This window comes from Oryza brachyantha, chromosome 3 (assembly GCF_000231095.2).
Source record: "Oryza brachyantha chromosome 3, ObraRS2, whole genome shotgun sequence".
Classification (NCBI taxonomy): Eukaryota; Viridiplantae; Streptophyta; class Magnoliopsida; order Poales; family Poaceae; genus Oryza; species Oryza brachyantha.
Genome location: NC_023165.2, coordinates 11,889,653 through 11,906,701, shown reverse-complemented (window position 1 = coordinate 11,906,701; position 17,049 = coordinate 11,889,653). Strand labels below are relative to the sequence as shown.

The 17,049-nt window shown below is 40.0% G+C and overlaps 1 protein-coding gene and 1 long non-coding RNA gene across 4 annotated transcripts; both read left to right on the top strand.

The window, feature by feature from the left end:
* The first annotated feature begins 1,364 nt into the window (after positions 1 to 1,364).
* Positions 1,365 to 5,131, top strand: LOC107303857. The gene is made up of 3 exons (XR_001549822.2): positions 1,365 to 1,723; positions 3,531 to 3,606; positions 4,898 to 5,131. It is a non-coding gene; the product is annotated as an uncharacterized LOC107303857 (long non-coding RNA).
* Positions 5,132 to 8,695: 3,564 nt separating this feature from the next.
* Positions 8,696 to 16,666, top strand: LOC102716943. Of its 3 annotated transcripts, none has more exons than XM_015835599.2 (14): positions 8,696 to 8,980; positions 9,665 to 9,746; positions 10,110 to 10,213; positions 10,410 to 10,536; positions 11,162 to 11,256; positions 11,561 to 11,684; positions 12,521 to 12,601; positions 13,498 to 13,596; positions 13,686 to 13,841; positions 13,915 to 13,969; positions 14,052 to 14,119; positions 14,360 to 14,404; positions 15,070 to 15,237; positions 15,876 to 16,666. In XM_015835599.2, the coding sequence occupies exons 1-14, from the start codon at positions 8,943 to 8,945 to the stop codon at positions 16,320 to 16,322; spliced, it is 1,689 nt and encodes a 562-aa protein (XP_015691085.1). In that variant the 5' UTR covers positions 8,696 to 8,942; the 3' UTR covers positions 16,323 to 16,666. The 3 variants fall into 3 exon arrangements, with proteins under 3 accessions (XP_015691085.1, XP_006650100.1, XP_040377964.1); XM_006650037.3 differs by having other exon boundaries at positions 8,697 to 8,980; positions 15,843 to 16,514; XM_040522030.1 differs by lacking the exons at positions 8,696 to 8,980; positions 9,665 to 9,746 and having other exon boundaries at positions 10,159 to 10,213; positions 10,490 to 10,536; positions 15,843 to 16,514.
* Positions 16,667 to 17,049: the final 383 nt, after the last annotated feature.

The window sequence follows — 17,049 nt, the reverse complement described above, 5'->3', positions numbered from 1 at the left end:
CGTTAGAATGACAAAATATACCTTTCATAAGATCTCACGGTTGAAGGAACACAGGAATATCGTAAGATTGCATGGGTTTGAAATACGAACTGCTGAATTATTTTCAATCTTATTCCTCAATCTGGTAAAATTTCCATAAGCCGCGGCCGCTTAATTCCGGCGGTATTGCTTAAAATCCGACGTGACAGACGGTGGCTTGGGGGAGAGGCGATGGCCGTCCGATGGACAAGAGAATATTTTCCAGGAGTGTAACGTATGGTGATGACCACTGCGCTAAGGTAGTGCTTGTAATCTATACTACTTTAAAAGAAAGCAGAAACAGTGAATCTGTCATCCCACCATCTGTCTTATTTTTTTACCAACTACTCTATGTTCTTTAGTATTAAAAATAGTTTTTCTATATGTTATTAATATCTTATTTCATCTCTAGAATAGAAGTTTACTCATCTCAAAGAATCTACGAAGCATTTGATGTACCATTGCAAAGCATGAGTACTTTGCTAGTTAAACAATTACACATATATGTATCAAACCATGGTTCAATCGAAAAGTTCTCGGGCATGGCGACAATTTTGCAATTTTTCCCTTGCCGCTCTCTGTACGGGCGGCAAGTGGCCAAATTGCAAAATTGCCACCACGCTATCATCGCCCGTCTCTGACTCCCTCTCCGCCGTCTGCCACGTTATCTTTCTGCCTTCTAGGAGGGCGGTAGGAGGTTAGATTTGCAAATTTTGAACATGAAAATATATCTTTGTAAATTATTTATTAAATAAAATTAAAAACATTCACGAATTCACAATGCACCAAGATTACCCACTAAAGCACCCGCTGTAAATTCGGCCCAACAACGGGTGCGCATTCGGGGCCGAAAGGCCCAATAGTTTGTGTGACTCCACATAAAGAACAGCCCAATTCCAGCCTTTTTGCATTTGAAAATGTCCCACATGCAAAACGTCTAGACCACCAGCAGCCACAGCCCAGCATCTCCCATCGGGCCATGTGACACCCGATCCACGCAAGTACGGCCCAACAACTTGCGTGCGTGACGTCCTGACGGGCCCTCCTCACGCAAACAGGTCTTCTCGAATCCAAGCCATCCATCTCCGGCGGCGCACGCACCCCGCCGGCGCGAGCGCTGCCTCGGAGGCGGAGGCCGAAGCGGTTCATACGCACCGAGACCGAGAGAGAGTAGCAGCGCTGGCGAGGCCCGAGGTAGAAGGGCATATACAGCAGTGAGATAATAGTTATCTATATATATATATTTTCGTAAGATTGTTTATTTTACGTGAGTATTATCTATACTTATACTACCGTAAAAAGATAAAAAGGAGGAGTTGGAATTTCTCTATAGCCACCACCAACAATTGTACATAGGATTGACTTAAATCGATTTTTCACCATGAGATGTAGATATCCAATGACCCAAATTGATCAGAAATCTCTCTCCTTGCAATCCTACGCATGATGCATCCTCTAACCACGCCCTCCACGCCATTAACTAATCCTTCTCTCTGGAGGATGTCGTCTCTTCCCCATCGTCGGTCGCCCCCACGCCTCTGCCCGCCGCTTGCCTCCCCCACACCGATGCCCACCGCCGGCCACACCGATGCTCCCGGCCATCGTCGGCTCCCGCCCCCACGCCGTCGGCCGCACCCACGCTCCCATCCGCAGCCGGCTCCCGCCCCCACGCCGCTGGCCGCCCCCAAAACGATGCCCGCTGCCGGTATTTATCACATGACTGACAACTTGTATCAGCTAATTGATCATGTTCATTACAATACATTCAACGTGAAGATGGCATTGTGTTGGTTGGCTGCCTGCACCTGCAATTAGTTGCATGTTCCATATATTTTTCATAGATTGCCATTGCATGAATACCGCAATTTACAGGTGATATATAGTTAATTTACTATCACAAATTATGTCTCTTTTTCAAGAAATCTTACATCTACGAATCTTATTTTTTAGATAATGCCGGCAATAATATTAGCTTTGTTTAGAAATGTGCAGAAACACAGAAAAAAATGTTTAGACCACCTAAGCAAATCAACAGGACACCCTAGCAACTGGTGTTGTCTAATAATAAAAAAGATTATTGGATGTTCTTATTATTTTTATTTAGTTGAGTAATTTCTATTAGTGAAATGCTTTGGCAGAAGTAGACGAGTATTAATTTGTTTGGTTATAGTCTTATAGAGGTTATGTACTGAACATGTGATCCAATAGTGTGTGGCTCTATCAAAAATTACGAAATATTTATTAGGCATGCTACGAAATAATTGACACTGTGTTGATGCTAATTTTTTAAGCCCAAATCTATGTAAAGGCAGCTAGCAGGCATATGACTCTTCTATGTCCTATGAGAACCCTCTCAACAGGAGTGTTGGTATTGCTTTCTTATCTCATAATTAGAATAAATAATTTCCCATTAATGACCATGCAAACAATGATTCAAGATCATAGTGAAGTTTATTTTTATATGGAACATTTCGAGTGTAACTTGCAGTGCTTCAATTCAACGTATCTGTAGCACCATTACCTTGTGTTGTTCATTTACTAAAACCTATAATCAATATATTAACACTGTAGATGTTCATGGTAAGTCAATCAGATGAATATATTGGCCCCTTAAAAATTGTAGCGAACTTTTTATCGGTTTAGCTTTTTTAACCTAGGTCATTGGATGTTGCTGGAGCTGCAACTTCCCAGTTTTGGACTAAACTATTCAGGGTGGTGCACCTGATGTTTTGCTCTAAGTTATCGATATAACCCATTTCAGTATTGGAGTTTTGTATAGTGAACTTTTTAGAAATTCGGTGATGCTTGGAAGGCTTACAAATTTGTTTGGTTATGTTAACGGTTAACTATGCAAATTTGTCTTGTTCCGATATGTGTGACGTTATTCTCTTTTGTAGAAATTATACACTATAATAGACAGATTCAGTTTGAGAATATTGATGCTCTAGGCTTAGTTTTGGTTTTCAATGCAGCTCCAAACATCTGTGCTAACTTGAAGGTATTGCGGGTTGCAGATATTGAGAGGGTTATTTTTTGAAGTTATAGTATTATGGATGACAGGAAGCTACCGTGTAAATAATGATGTTCTTTTCTTCAATTTTGTGTATTGGGGTTCTTTTCTTCGAGGTAGATAGTGAGATTTTCAAGAAAACTGCTAAAGGCCATAACTCTCTTGCTTTTAGACTTTGAATCATTTGTCAAGCTCTGGTAAGACGTATATATATTTTTGCACTTTCTCATCAAGTATCAAAAATGGAGTTATAAATATATGCCATATAGCATTAGATTACACATTATTATTGAACTTAAGTTTATTTTTATGTTTTATGTGTTATACATTGGGGAAAACACAAATATAGTTCGAGTGTATTTATATGCTTTCTGTGTGTCTTGCTATGGGAAAATGTGCATTGCACGTGCATGATTACCGTGGCCGGTAGCTCAACTTTTATCTTAGATTACATCAGTCATTTTTAAGAACTTGGTCATATTATGTTTATCTTTGCCGGCAGGGGTAAGGAAGCCTACGGCTATTTGGTTTTAGAGTGCCTCACAAACAACACGCTACTATCAACGTAATACTGCACGGTAATACATCTCCTAGAAATAACAATACATTTGTCTATGTACATATTATTGCCTTAGTGCCTCTATATGCTGATACACGTGTGTAACGGTGGCTAAAAGGCCAAGGAGAGGCTAATGAGAGGGTTTGAAAATAATCGGTAAATAAACTGCAAGTTTTGAGTTTTGTGTTTCTCCTAAAACACAAGCTACATGATCGATGTGTAATACTTTAGCACCTTCCTTGTTTCTCCTATATCTATATTACTTTTCTTAAATTGTATAATGAAGTATTACCAAGTTGTTTTGGACATGCGGTTGGTAATAGAATCACTCCTGCCTACCAACACCACTAATCACAAGCAGGCCCTTTTTTGAAGATTTCTAGACTGTGGAAACCAGCAAGTAATCGGGATATGGCAGAGTACTAAATCTTTTAATATGTACATTTTTCATCTTCGTATATTGTGTTTTTTGTTCTTCAAAAATAATATGCGGTTATCGGTAAGAGGGTCAATCTTTGTTTTTAGCACTATAATCCTGGTTCTCATGTATTCCATTCATTTATTCAGAGTTCATTGTTAGTACTCCTCTTCAATCAATGCATGCATTTCCTTTTTTTATAATATGCTTCTGATTTTTGTTTAGGCTCAATTTTCTCTCAAATTTTAATGTGTGCTCATTTACATCACAGGAATATCCAGATAATTTACATCACGGAGAAATGCATGCACATCTTTTATATTTGTAGGATGTTTGACTTTTTTCTTATAACGTTTGACCATTTGTCTTATTCAAAAAATTATGAAAATATTATTTATTTTTCTTGTGACTTATTTTTTTTTGATACTTTAAGCACAACTTGTCATTTTTTATATTTGTACTAAATTTTAAATAAGACGAATGGTCGAACGTTGTAACCAAAAAAGTTAAACATCTTATATTATGAAACGGAGGTAGCAACAAATTTGTTTTGCAACTTTGGTTGTGGTGCAATGAATTGCATGGATTGGAGACCCAACTATTTATTTACCATGAAAACCAACATACACACACATCTTGATTTTTAACAAGGGTCTTGTGATCAGTTGATTGTTAATTGAAGCTGTGGTGCTACAACCCGCTTACATTATAGAATAGCTTCAAACTTGGGATATGGTTATAAATTTTAGTAATTTCAGCATGCACAATAGTTTCTTATAAATGGACAAAAAAATTTGAATTCTGGCAAACAGTCTGACCTAAACTATAAACCTAAATCAAAGCTCCTCAAGAGATCCATCTTACCATATTTTTTCTTTCTTTTTTGTTCCAGATATCCAACATAATGAATTCAATGTTTTTGTGCTCAATAAGAAATTGGGAGTTAAAATCACCATCAATGGACTGCTAATTGGGTTTTCAATATAATGGTTAGAGTCGCTCACAAGAAAATATACCATTGTATTGTTAATAAAGATGTCTCCTTTTCTTGTCATAGTATTTGATTTATTTTATACACTTGTTTTCCTTCATCTGAGGTGTCTTTTGTATTATATTATACATTGATTTTCACTAACATTTTATTTTCTTAATTTTTTGAACTATGAGGATTTAACTTGGTTACTACTTGCAAATGTTGTGTAAGTTAGAATGGTTCCTTTAACCACAACCAACCAACAAGTAAAATGTTAGTGAGAGATTTAGAATTTTAATTCGAATAAAGCAACCAAATGTATTAGTTGATCATCATAGGTGAAATTTGTAAAGATATCGTAGGTAAATTTGTAAAATATGCATATTTGTAACAATACTGGTGGCTTCTAAATAAATTTATATCTTTATTTTGTGAAACTGAAGGTATAACTTTAAATGACAAAGCGACTATTTTACAACATATAAATTTTCACAACGTGGATTCCACGTGCACACTTACTAGTTAAAACATAAAAGTTGTCTTTTTGTTCATCTGCTTCTTGGGCACGTGCTTTCAACTTACATGCAATCCTTTTTAGAGAAAAGCTTCATGCATTGATTGCATGCAACAAAATAAAACATAGAAAAAATGTGTATTAAATATTACATAGACAACTAAATAGATAACCTTTTAGAGCAAGTTCAATAGTATAGCCAACTAGTAGCTTCAATTCATCTATAGCCAACTCATACAATATCTAACTACAAAACATATATTACCATGTTCCACGTGTCATACACACATTATGTATTAGAATCTGTGTTGTAACTGGCTATAAATTAGTAGCCCACTTCTCTTCTCTCTTATTTGCTTAAATATATTTATAGCTGACTTATAGCCTGCTATTATACCTGCTCTTCTTATATAAGCTATCTGTTTTCTTTTTTGTCTATATATACTTATAGACAGCAACCGATTTACACAGTTGCATGTGCCCGAAGGGAAGCAGCTTTCTCTCTCTTCAAGCCCCAGACTCCGAGGAGTCAACCGTCCCCTTGGTCAAACGGAGGAGGGCCAGGCCAGACGCCAGCTGGCACAAAGGCGCCCGATCCAATCATGTGGGCCTCTCCTCCCGGTGGGCCCAGCCGAAGCCGGAGAAGCCTCGGGCCAACGCGGGACCCACGTGTCGGTCTCGTTGTGGGGGGCGGGGGTTTTCACTTGCGCTTTTGTGTTGCGTTGCGCGCTGGGGCTGGGCTGGCTGCGGCCGCGTCCCCCCAACCAATAATGCCCAGCACGTGGCCCACCAGCAGCGGCTGGGCCCACCTCCGAGGCTTTCCAGTAGGGGGGTGGTTTTTTTTGCACATGAGACCTCTCTGTTTCTGGTATTTTTCGTCGGCTGAGCCTGAACGTGACTGTTGAGGGGAAGAGAATGGCAAAGACGGATAAAAGTGACTGTGTGTCGTTTTTTGAACCAGGAAATGCGGTATTTTGAGGTGACTGTGGCATGCCACCATGGATGACAAATAGCGAAGCTTGGCTGGTTATAGGCGCGGGGGGGGGGGGGGGGGGGGGGGGGGGGATGAAAATGCTTCGAAACGGGCATAAATTATCTTTACCTTTTTCGTTTTTATATCTTTTCAAAATCAAAATTAAAAATCTCATATACGAAAACGGAATTGAATATTATCGAACATCAAAACAAGACGAATTGGTCAAACGTATGTCATAAATCAAACGTGTTTTTATCATTAAATAATTTTTAAGTGTCTTTTTATCATTTTTGAATTAAAAGTTTCGATAAGATAATTGATCAAACTCAACGTATGTCTAGAAGTCAATGTAATCAAACTAAAAATCCAAAGACAATATAATATAAATTGCTGTAGTTTTCTAATTATGGTTATAAACTATCATCCTATAAATCCAACGTTGACATATTAGCCTTGGTTGCCTTGGTTACACTTGGCTTTGTACCTAAATGCAACCATATTAGAGGAAAAAGTGTCCTTTTTTAGTAGACTAATCTTCGTATTCCTATTATCTTCCCGACATAGCTATGGTTTACAAGCTTAGGTTGTCTACCAAGGAGATTATATAAGCTCATTTCGTGTCAAACACCTTCCTACCCTTAAATAGTCTTTTTCGGCTTGCCTCCCTCCTCACACCTTCTCATCAGTGGCATGACCTCATCTACCCCAACATGTCATTCTAGGGAGACGCGCGTAAGGTTGGCAATGGGATGGGTCGGGACCGGGTTGGCCAAGACTGGTCCCATCCTACCATCGACTTCCTCCCTCGGGCTCGAGCTCGAAGTCGAAATTGGGGCTGAATCACCTCTTGTCCCCAACCCTGCTGGGGCCCGACTAGGACTGCGCAAGTAGATGGTGACGACGAGTGGCGAGGAGGAGCGCGACGATGGCGACGGGTGGTTGGCGTGACAACCAAGCAAAGTCGACAAGGAGGTCGGCCGAGCGGCACAACGTCGATGCTATGGGAGGTAGGTGAGGCGGGGGCTAAGTTACTGTGGTAGGGTTTGTACTGCATATATACCCATTTCATATTTGCACTGTTAGACTTTTTTCAATGGACAATATAGACGTTGGGTATATAGACGTTGGGTCTTCGTGGGGGAACCTACGGAGAATCCCCGTCCCCTGCGAGAGGAGGAAAAATCTTTCCTGGCCCCACGGGGGAAACCACCAACACTAGAGGTGTGAGGTTTGCTAGGCCAACCTAGGCCGAGTTCGTTCCCTCTGGCTAGTAAGCCAAATTACATCTTTTTTCCGCGCGTATGTTTTCCAAACTGATAAACGGTGTGTTTTTTGCAAAAAATTTTAATAGAAAAGTTGTTTTAAAATCATTTTAATCTATTTTTATTTTTTATACCTACTAATTAATTAACTATCCTAACTGCCGAACATAACCATATTCTCCTTTTTTTTCTTGGGTTAGCGGTGAGTGTCCTTGCTATGTTCTCTTACTCATCCGTGATAGTTACCTTCTTGTTACAAACACTAGTGCTGCCTCCCCCACCTACCCACTCCGGATCAAATGGCCTTGTTACCGATCTCACCAACTATTATCTTTTAACCCCACAGCTATGGCCGTGCTGCAGCCACCTCACCCTCTGTCCCATTAATACAAGTGAAATCCCATCTCTTGCTCCTCTCCCAACCGCTCTCCTGCCACGACCCTTATCCCAAAAAGTAAACAATATGTTCTCTATAGGAGTTTCGACGTTGTTCTCATCTCCAAAGAAAACCACCATCACCATTCAACCATCTCTCTCTTCCCCTAACTAGAGCTTAAACCCAATTTCCAAGCCATTATATTGATATATTTAATTCCAACAACTTATGACACATAAGAACTAGCAAATCCATATTTACTATTATCTTCCTCCCATAATAAGCACATGACTATAAAACAACTAAACTATGAGTATATATTTGTTATAGGACGGAGGTAATAGTCATGAGTATTTCGCATCCAAGGATGGTGTACCTGTGAAACATTTTAGCACGGACGACACTGTGTGACCAATGACAAAATTCTGGCTGTGGGCCAATCACCAATCATACTATTATACCAAAACGCCAAAATAAAAGAACAGAGGGTCCAAAACGGGAAAACCGGTATTCCCTTCCACCTTCCACCGCTGCTGCTGCGGTTGCCGTCACCGAAGCCGTACCCGAGGCCGGAAACGAGAAGGGAGGGGAAGGCAACCACGCCAAGGGAACCACCCCCAGCCCAAGCAACAAATTAAAAAGAGGGTGTGTGGTGGTGGCCTCGCTGGGATTCGCGAGCGAGACGCGATCTCCTCCTCCGTCTCCTCCTCGCGCGCGGCTGCGCTTTGTTTTGCTTGCTTGCTTGCCTGCAGAGTTGCGGCCCGATCTCCCCAATCCCCCCCCCCCCTTCAGCCTCTTCGCTTGTGGGGGTGCGGAGATTCGGCGCGTCGAGAGCGATGGACCAGCTCGTCAATTTCATCATCCGGCCTCCCAGGTGAGGAGCGTCGTCTCCGCGGTTCGGTTTGGGGGCGTGTGCAGGGCTCGTGGATCTGGGTGTCGGGTGGGGGTTCCGCGCGGTTTTGGGGGCGCGGGGTGGTTGCGCCGATCGGTTTCGTGTGGGTGGGTGGGGCGGGGTTGCTGGATTGGGCGCGGCGGCCGTTTAATTCCGGCGGGATTTCATGCGTGCTGTTGCGTACGGGGGACTTGCAGCTCGATTAGGGGTGGAGTGCCCGGGGATGCTTGCGTGGTACCATGCGTTGGTCAGGATTTTGCTGTGGATGCGTGGGCTTTTTTTTTCCCGTTATATTCACTTAGCAATTGTTTAGCTGGGGATGGCGGATTTCTGTCTCCTTTTAAGTGAAAGCAGGGTTGACATACCTGCCAATCAACTGACTTTGTGAGATGCTTGCCAATCTTAGGTTAAATTACCCTGAATGAATGCAAGCCTTCCCACTGATGTTGTAAAGCCTACATGTGTTAGCGTGTCTGTTCAAGCATAACAAAACATTATTTCCACGTAACCAAATATGAGGTTTTCAGGAGTTGTTCTTGCTACCATGAATGATCAAGCTAATAGTGTTCTATAGCCTTTTATTCCATGTATTATGCTCCCATGAGCAAATCCAATATTCTATGTTAGTTACTTGATTAACTTGTCTCTCACATTGTTTTATTGCAGAGCTGAATACAGTCCAAATGATGATCTACTGGAGCAGGAGTTTATGTTGAAACGAAGATGGTTTCAGAGAAAGGATTTGGAGGTTATATGTTTAATACGTCCTTCAATATGCTGCTAATATATTAAAATGATGCTGAGGAGCTCATATATTTCTGTTTGCTTTGTAGTAATAATTTTGTATTCGTGAATAATGTAATAAAATCTACTTATGGTCACACTTATCATCACGAAAATTTCAGACCACCATATTTCTGTTGTCCTGCTTTAAAAACTGGGAAAAAAATCTTTCCTCTATGGCGAATCTCATTGATTTTCACAAAAAAGGGCATCAGTTTTTTTCTCTCTTCATTTGGTGCCCAACCAACCAGGCTGCATTGATATCTAATCAGTTTCCCCTTGCTTCTTTCGTGGTGCTTGGATTAAATATGGGTGGTCTCCATTTCAGGTTGTAAATGGCCAGGGCAAGAAATTGCAGTGTAGCCACTACATGCCTACTGTGATCCCCGAAGGAAAAGCTCTTCCTTGCGTTATATACTGTCATGGGAACAGGTACATGTATACTATATATTACATGTTCAATACTTAAAATGAACATACTGTTTCTATTTCTTAATATAGCTGAGCAATACCTTCACACATGTGGAGTTTCTGATGAAGCTAAAAATAGTCCTTACATATATCTGCTAATGTATTATGTTCTTTGTATTTTCTAGGCATTAATTAATCTGCATTATTTATTTTACAGTGGATGCAGAGCTGATGCTAGTGAAGCTGCAATTATTCTTCTACCATCAAATATTACAGTCTTTACACTGGACTTTTCAGGGTCTGGCCTCTCTGAAGGAGAACATGTCACCTTAGGCTGGAATGAAGTAAGCCATTCTTGCACTTATGGACAATAAGATCATACTTCCTCCATCTGAAAATATAAGGCGTCCCTGTTTTCTGCAAAGTCAGCATTTGAAGCTAACAATATATATGTTTTATGTTATGCATGTAGTACCATTAGATTTGTATTTGAAAATAGTTTCTTGTGATGTTAATTTTATAGTTGTTGATAATATATTAAAGGGAATTAATAATCAAAGAATAAGGTTAGAGACCGTGTAAAAAACTAATATGCCTTATATGGGAGTACTTGTTCTTTTTTAAACCTTCTGTTTCATTGTATACTTTGTGCATGCAAAACTAGTTGAAATGTGATTAGGCAAGTTATAAACAACGTGGAATGCTTGATATTTCTTCATGTTCTCATTCAGAAAGAAATAGTGTGGAAAGTAACTGTCAAATGGATGGTTAGAGGCTGAATATGAACCTTTCAATAGGAGTCATCAGACATGTTGGCATGCTGCCTTTAAACCTCTGCATCAGTTTTGTCTCAGTAGCAGCATATTGCCACCGAGCAAACAATGCATATGGATTCTCTTGAGGCTAAGGCAAATTTTTTAATGCTATTTGAAGAGCACAGTGGTAGATGATACCTATGTTGTTTTACAGAGAGAAGATCTGAAAGCTGTTGTCAATTATTTGCGGACAGATGGGAACGTATCCTGTATTGGTTTGTGGGGTCGCTCAATGGGTGCAGTAACAAGGTATCTTCTTTAAGTGAGTAAATTATGCTAGGGTAGCATTCATCTTTAGTATTCTTGTAGAACACATGTTATCCCAAAACTTGAGCAGCTAATTGGAATACAGTATTGACAATTGTCATCCTTTAACATGTGAAATATCATCCTTCGACATGTAGCACCTGCAGCCCATAAACACCCAGAGTCCCACACCAATCTACTCACATTCACAGTCCTTGTCCTAATCTTATATAATGCCAGACATCACCATTTTATATAATATTGACTTTTTGATACTTATGAAAACTGCCACCTTTTGATTTTTCAGTCTGATGTATGGAGCAGAGGATCCATCAATTGCTGGAATGGTTCTTGACAGTCCGTTCTCGAACTTGGTTGACTTGATGATGGAACTAGTGGATACATACAAATATCCCCTACCAAAATTTACGGTGAGGATCATTTGATGACATGGACTTGTTATTTATTAGTGATGAAATTGTTGGCCCAGGGACTAGTTTAGTTGATATGCGCTTTAAATTTACTGTGCTGTTGCTACCATTTGCTCTAAATATTACAACCTTATGGCATCGCTCCTATGCATGAATACGATTATTCAGACCAACTACTGACCATATGGCATCGCTCCTATGCATGAATACTATTATCCACACCTACTACTGGGACTCTGCATGATCTTTTCTATCTTTCTGTCATATCAAAATGCCATGGACTGTATTTTTGGATAAGTGTACATGGAGGTTGAGATTGGAGGAAACACCATTAGATTTGTGCTGGGAACTGGGAGGGGGGAGACAGAGAGGACTTGACATGAGGAAGAGGGCGATGTATTAATTCTTGCTTTAATTGGAGGGGGCCCGTCTGCCCACACAGATTATCTTACAACCCATTTCTAATCATATCTCTAATAAATAGAAACTAAACAAACAACTATTCAATCTAATCTCTTAGTTAGCAAACCTGGGAACAAACTCTTATAGAGAGCAACCTAATCTTGCCATTGGATGTTCAACTGAATTACTGGGTACACCCATGGCAAGTACCAACTATAACTTGTTCTAGCAGTGCATAAGCTGTTTCCAGCCTTCTGTGCACTACCCTGAAGAATATTGTGATACCTGGTTTTGGTATTTTCAATTATGCTTAATTTGTTTACTCTATCTATTAATTTTATTTGGTAATGTATATGCTTAGCTTTTATCCACACCTTCATAAGGTAGATCTCATACTTCCGTCTCATTTTGTGGAACTTCTGTTTGTTTCTTAGGTGAAACTAGCAATACAACATATGCGAAAGGTTGTCAAGAGAAAAGCCAGCTTTGACATCATGGATCTTGATACCATTCAGGTTTGCTACCATCTTAATATGAAGTATGCTAAATATTATGGTTGGCCCATGTTTTTGGCCTGGTGCAGTGATTTGCTCCTCATGGTCTTGATTACAAATGCTGTATCCACGTCAGATGATTTATTTGCTGTGGTATAGCTGTTTTAATCTTTATTTTAAGTTTTGTGTTCTTTGCTTTTTGGTTGTTTTGCGCGTCACAATAGTTTCTAGAAGCTTCTGCTAGCCTCTTTGTTCTGCTCCAATCTTGATAGACAATCCCAGACGGCTAGGTTGGCTTTCTTATACTGTTCTTTCTTCATACCTACCTTGTGCCCCTAAGTACACAAGAGCTAAAGGTTGAATCAGAAACAGAGGAACTCAAGCCTGTCATAGAATGTGGATGTATTTTCTTTTCCAACTGTGAACTATCACAATTTTATTTGAGATGCCCATCCATTGCAGTGGTGGGCTAGGGGTGGGTATCCAGTGTCATGGATATTTGGTTACTCTGTTTTTTCTGGTTTTCTCAAGGGAGTTGGTGGTCCGCCTGTGACATGGGGCTGGACGGATGATTTTAGAGTAGGAAGATAGCCAAATACCTGTGTGTTGCACCTGCTTCCAAGCAAATCTGTGATAAGTTCTAAAATTGAAATGAGATCTATATTTCTCCGGAGAAACATATACGGTTCGCTGGAAAACATCAACACGCTAATAGTCTTATTATCTCATTATGACCCACAGAAGATACTATCAACTCAAGTGGTGGTGCTGGGATGGCATATTTGCTTCCACCACCATATTTCCCTTTGATTTATGTAGTGGAGATAATGCTGTAAAACACCTCCTCGCTGCTTATTAGTGACTATTTTGACCGCACATCAGTACACATTTTTAATATATGAAATGTAATTTTGCAGGTAGCAAAGCGATGTTTTGTTCCTGCTTTGTTTGGACACGCGACTGAAGATGATTTTATACTGCCCCATCATTCAGACAAAATTTATGAAGCATATGTTGTAAGCTTCTACTTTTCCCTTCAATGTGGACAAATGATTCCTTTCCCTGATAAGGTAGTAATGTATGGTTGATTTAAATGCACCTGCAGGGAGATAAAAACATTATTAAATTTGATGGGGACCACAATTCACCCCGTCCACAATTTTACTTTGATTCTATAACAATATTTTTCCATAATGTGCTAAACCCTCCTGATGTTCCTGATGATCATTTTTTCCTGACACCACATGGAAGCCTTGGTCAGGTACTACAGATTGACTTTTCTTAAGAATGGTTACATAATGTTCAACATATCTTACCTTGGGTCCTTCTGATAGGGTCATTGGGATACAGAACATGACATAGAGTATAGGTTTGCTCAATCACCAACAGGTATGAATATGATTTACAAAAATGTGCAATTATGTTTGGTACACCAATAGTGATACAAGCTTCTGTATATGTTATGGAACAGCCCGCGCAGCTACCACAGAAGATGCCATTGCACAGTTGCGTTCGAGAAGGCTCATGAGTAGAATGGAGGTGGGTGTTTTCAGTTCTTTGCCATTATGAGCAATGCTAAAATTCTACTTTATTTTAGCGCCAGTGGTATTGGAGTTAACCGATAGTCATTTCTGTCTGTTAGCAATGAAGCTCAATTGCTAGTAGTGGTATTATAGGCGGATCAAATATTATCAAATAAGTTTTAATATCTGAGGCAGCAGTGATATCTCTTTCATGGAGCAGCAAACTTATTCTTGGTTTCTTTTGATTGTTCTCCAGGTCCCGACTGGTGCCACTGCAGAAGACAGGGCCGACAGAAATGAGGTATTTTTTAATGCTATTTTTAAATACTTTAGGATCATATCTGAGTCCGCCAGTCACAATTTAAGTCTTCTACATGATCATCCACTACCAGACTGAATTTCTGCAGCCAATGTGGTTTCTAGAAAAGAAACAAATGAGTCAGTTGTCACCTAGAACTGTCGTAGTAGCTCAGAATGATTTCCCAAAACGATCATGCAGAATGACTTGAGGGATTAGTGCTAGTGCTGTACTTGAACCCAGCTATAGCCCCATTGCAGCTCCTGCAGTTTTAGTAAAAAAAGATAATTCATGACACGTGTGCATTAATTATAGGAAACTAAATGCCACAACTATAAAGAACAGGTTTCCCATACTTGTAAATGAGGAACTATTAGACAAGGGGCAAAAGTATTCTCGAAAATTTATTTGAGGAAAGGTCATCCCCAAATAAGGATGAAAGAAAGTGATCCTTGATGAATGGATCTGGAGGTGAATGGATATACTAAATACATCTAGTTAAAACAAGAGCACAATAATCCTTGATGATTTTGGGATTATGGATGGAGTGTCATCATTAGGACACTAATAATTCTTTCAATATATATATGGATGAGCTTTCAGAATATAATAATGCTCAGAGCGTCACCTCTGACACTGAGATTGCTATTTGGGTTATCTTTGAACAGGTAATGGACAGTGATAATGGTCCTTCCTCTTCTAGTATATCTACCGCAACTCCTCCTAATGGCCGCAATGGACGGTTGCTAACTCCAACCTCTGACGATGGCGAGTATGTGGAGTACTCATTTGATAGTCTATCAGATATGCCCTACACCGAGGAAGATGAGGATAGAGTAAGTTATTTACCTTAACATCCTTCAGATTTCTCACCATGTCATGTTTCACTATACTTTGTTGTTTCTAGACCCTTGTAGACAGTTCAATATGCATAAAGCATTGTGTAGCGCAGAAAAAGGGGATCTAGTACTGGGTTCCTGGTCAAAGATCAGGCTGGAGAATATTACATCCACAAATCCTTTTTCTTTGGCCAAGGCTTAGGCCCCATTTAATCAAGCAGTTGGGGCTGAGCTGATAGCGGCACACAAAACATGGTGATTCATTAGCGCATGATTAATTAGGTATTAGCTATTAGTAACAAATGTGAAAAATGGATTCATTTGAATTTTTAAGAACTTTTTTGGCAAAAAAACACACCGTTAAGCAATTTCGGAAGTGTGCGCACAGAAAATGGAGTAGCTCAATCAACAATCCAAAACGAACAGGCCTTAACCATTTAATATGGACTCCTCACTAAATCTTTAATCGGTATATATGTAAACACGTCTTTTAAGAAGGATTTATTGTTGTAAATATCTGCTGTAATGTAAAATATGTATCACACTTACCTGTCGATGTTTCCGTTATCAGTTGATATCTTTTTTGCTACTCTGAAATTTAGATGCTAATGCAAGCAATTATGGAGTCCTTGAAGGATCTTGAGCAGTCAAATACAAAGACTGTGCAATCTGTTGCATCTGATGCTGCATCCAAAGAACATAAAGAAGAAAATGGTTGCAATGGTGCAACTGAGGCAGTGTTGGAGCCAGATACATCCTCCACCTCGGCACGGACCACAGATGCTCCCAGCAAGGATCCAACAGCATGCAGCAGCGAAGTAAAGTCATCGGACGTGCAAAGTGCAGACAAGTACACTACAAATAGTGCTGCTTCTGTTAACACTTCTAGTTCATCAGAATCCAATGCATCATCCCAGGTTACGAATGGAAAATCCATCTCATCAGAGTCCCAGAAACCAACACAGAACGCCAATGGCGAGGATGGGACCAGAGCAACCCTGGTGGTACAAAAGAGCCGAACTGGCAGCCTAATAGATGGACTGACACACAAATGGGGTTCCCTTTTCAAGAACAATGACTAAGACAAACGAAGGTATACGATGACGCCAGTTGACGATTTATGTTATTGTGTGTTTAATATAGCCATAGAGCTGCCTCTGGCCGCACATGTCCAGCGTGATTGGTTTACGTGTAAAATGAAAGGGAAAAGGGAAAATACTGTAAAAGTGGTGTATATATACAGCTAGGGTGGTAGTGATCCCATTGATAGTGTATCATCATGTCTCACTCAGCACTGCATTGATTTTGGTGAACTGGCAGGCTCTTTCTTGCAAATATGGTGTGATATGCTGACCCCCTTGCCTCTTGCAGTACTACATAAAATATGGTGTGATATGGTGTGATATGCAGCACTACATAAATTTTCCAAGAGATGTTCATTTTTTTTATTTGTTCCACCTGTGGAGATTTGCACTATTACGTTTAAACCTATATGAGAAGACGGAGCCAAACCTGGATAGTACTGAAATGTAGCTGAAGTGAGCATTATTCAGATGGAACGGTAGCCAGTTCTCTCTATTTTTATGTTGTCAATAGTGGTCATCTCGGTCAGCTATCACCGCGTTAAGAGCGACAATATCCTACCAGATCAACTAGACTCTTGGCGAGATAACTGAAATTATTTGCAATTTTCAGTCATATAAAGTGTAGAGAGTCGCATATTAAAATTAGAGAGGGACATACGTACTGGGGAATGGAATTGAACCAAAAAGTCTAGTTGTATAGACACTCGTAAGAGCAACTCCAACA

What these genes read in the sequence shown, in the direction of transcription:
- LOC102716943 (XM_006650037.3), top strand. Translation starts at nt 8,943, where the DNA reads ATGGACCAGCTCGTCAATTTCATCATCCGGCCTCCCAG. An exon ending in TCAATGGGTGCAGTAACAAG is followed by an intron (nt 11,257 to 11,560) that starts GTATCTTCTTTA and finishes TTGATTTTTCAG; the next exon opens with TCTGATGTATGGAGCAGAGG. An exon ending in TGGATCTTGATACCATTCAG is followed by an intron (nt 12,602 to 13,497) that starts GTTTGCTACCAT and finishes GTAATTTTGCAG; the next exon opens with GTAGCAAAGCGATGTTTTGT.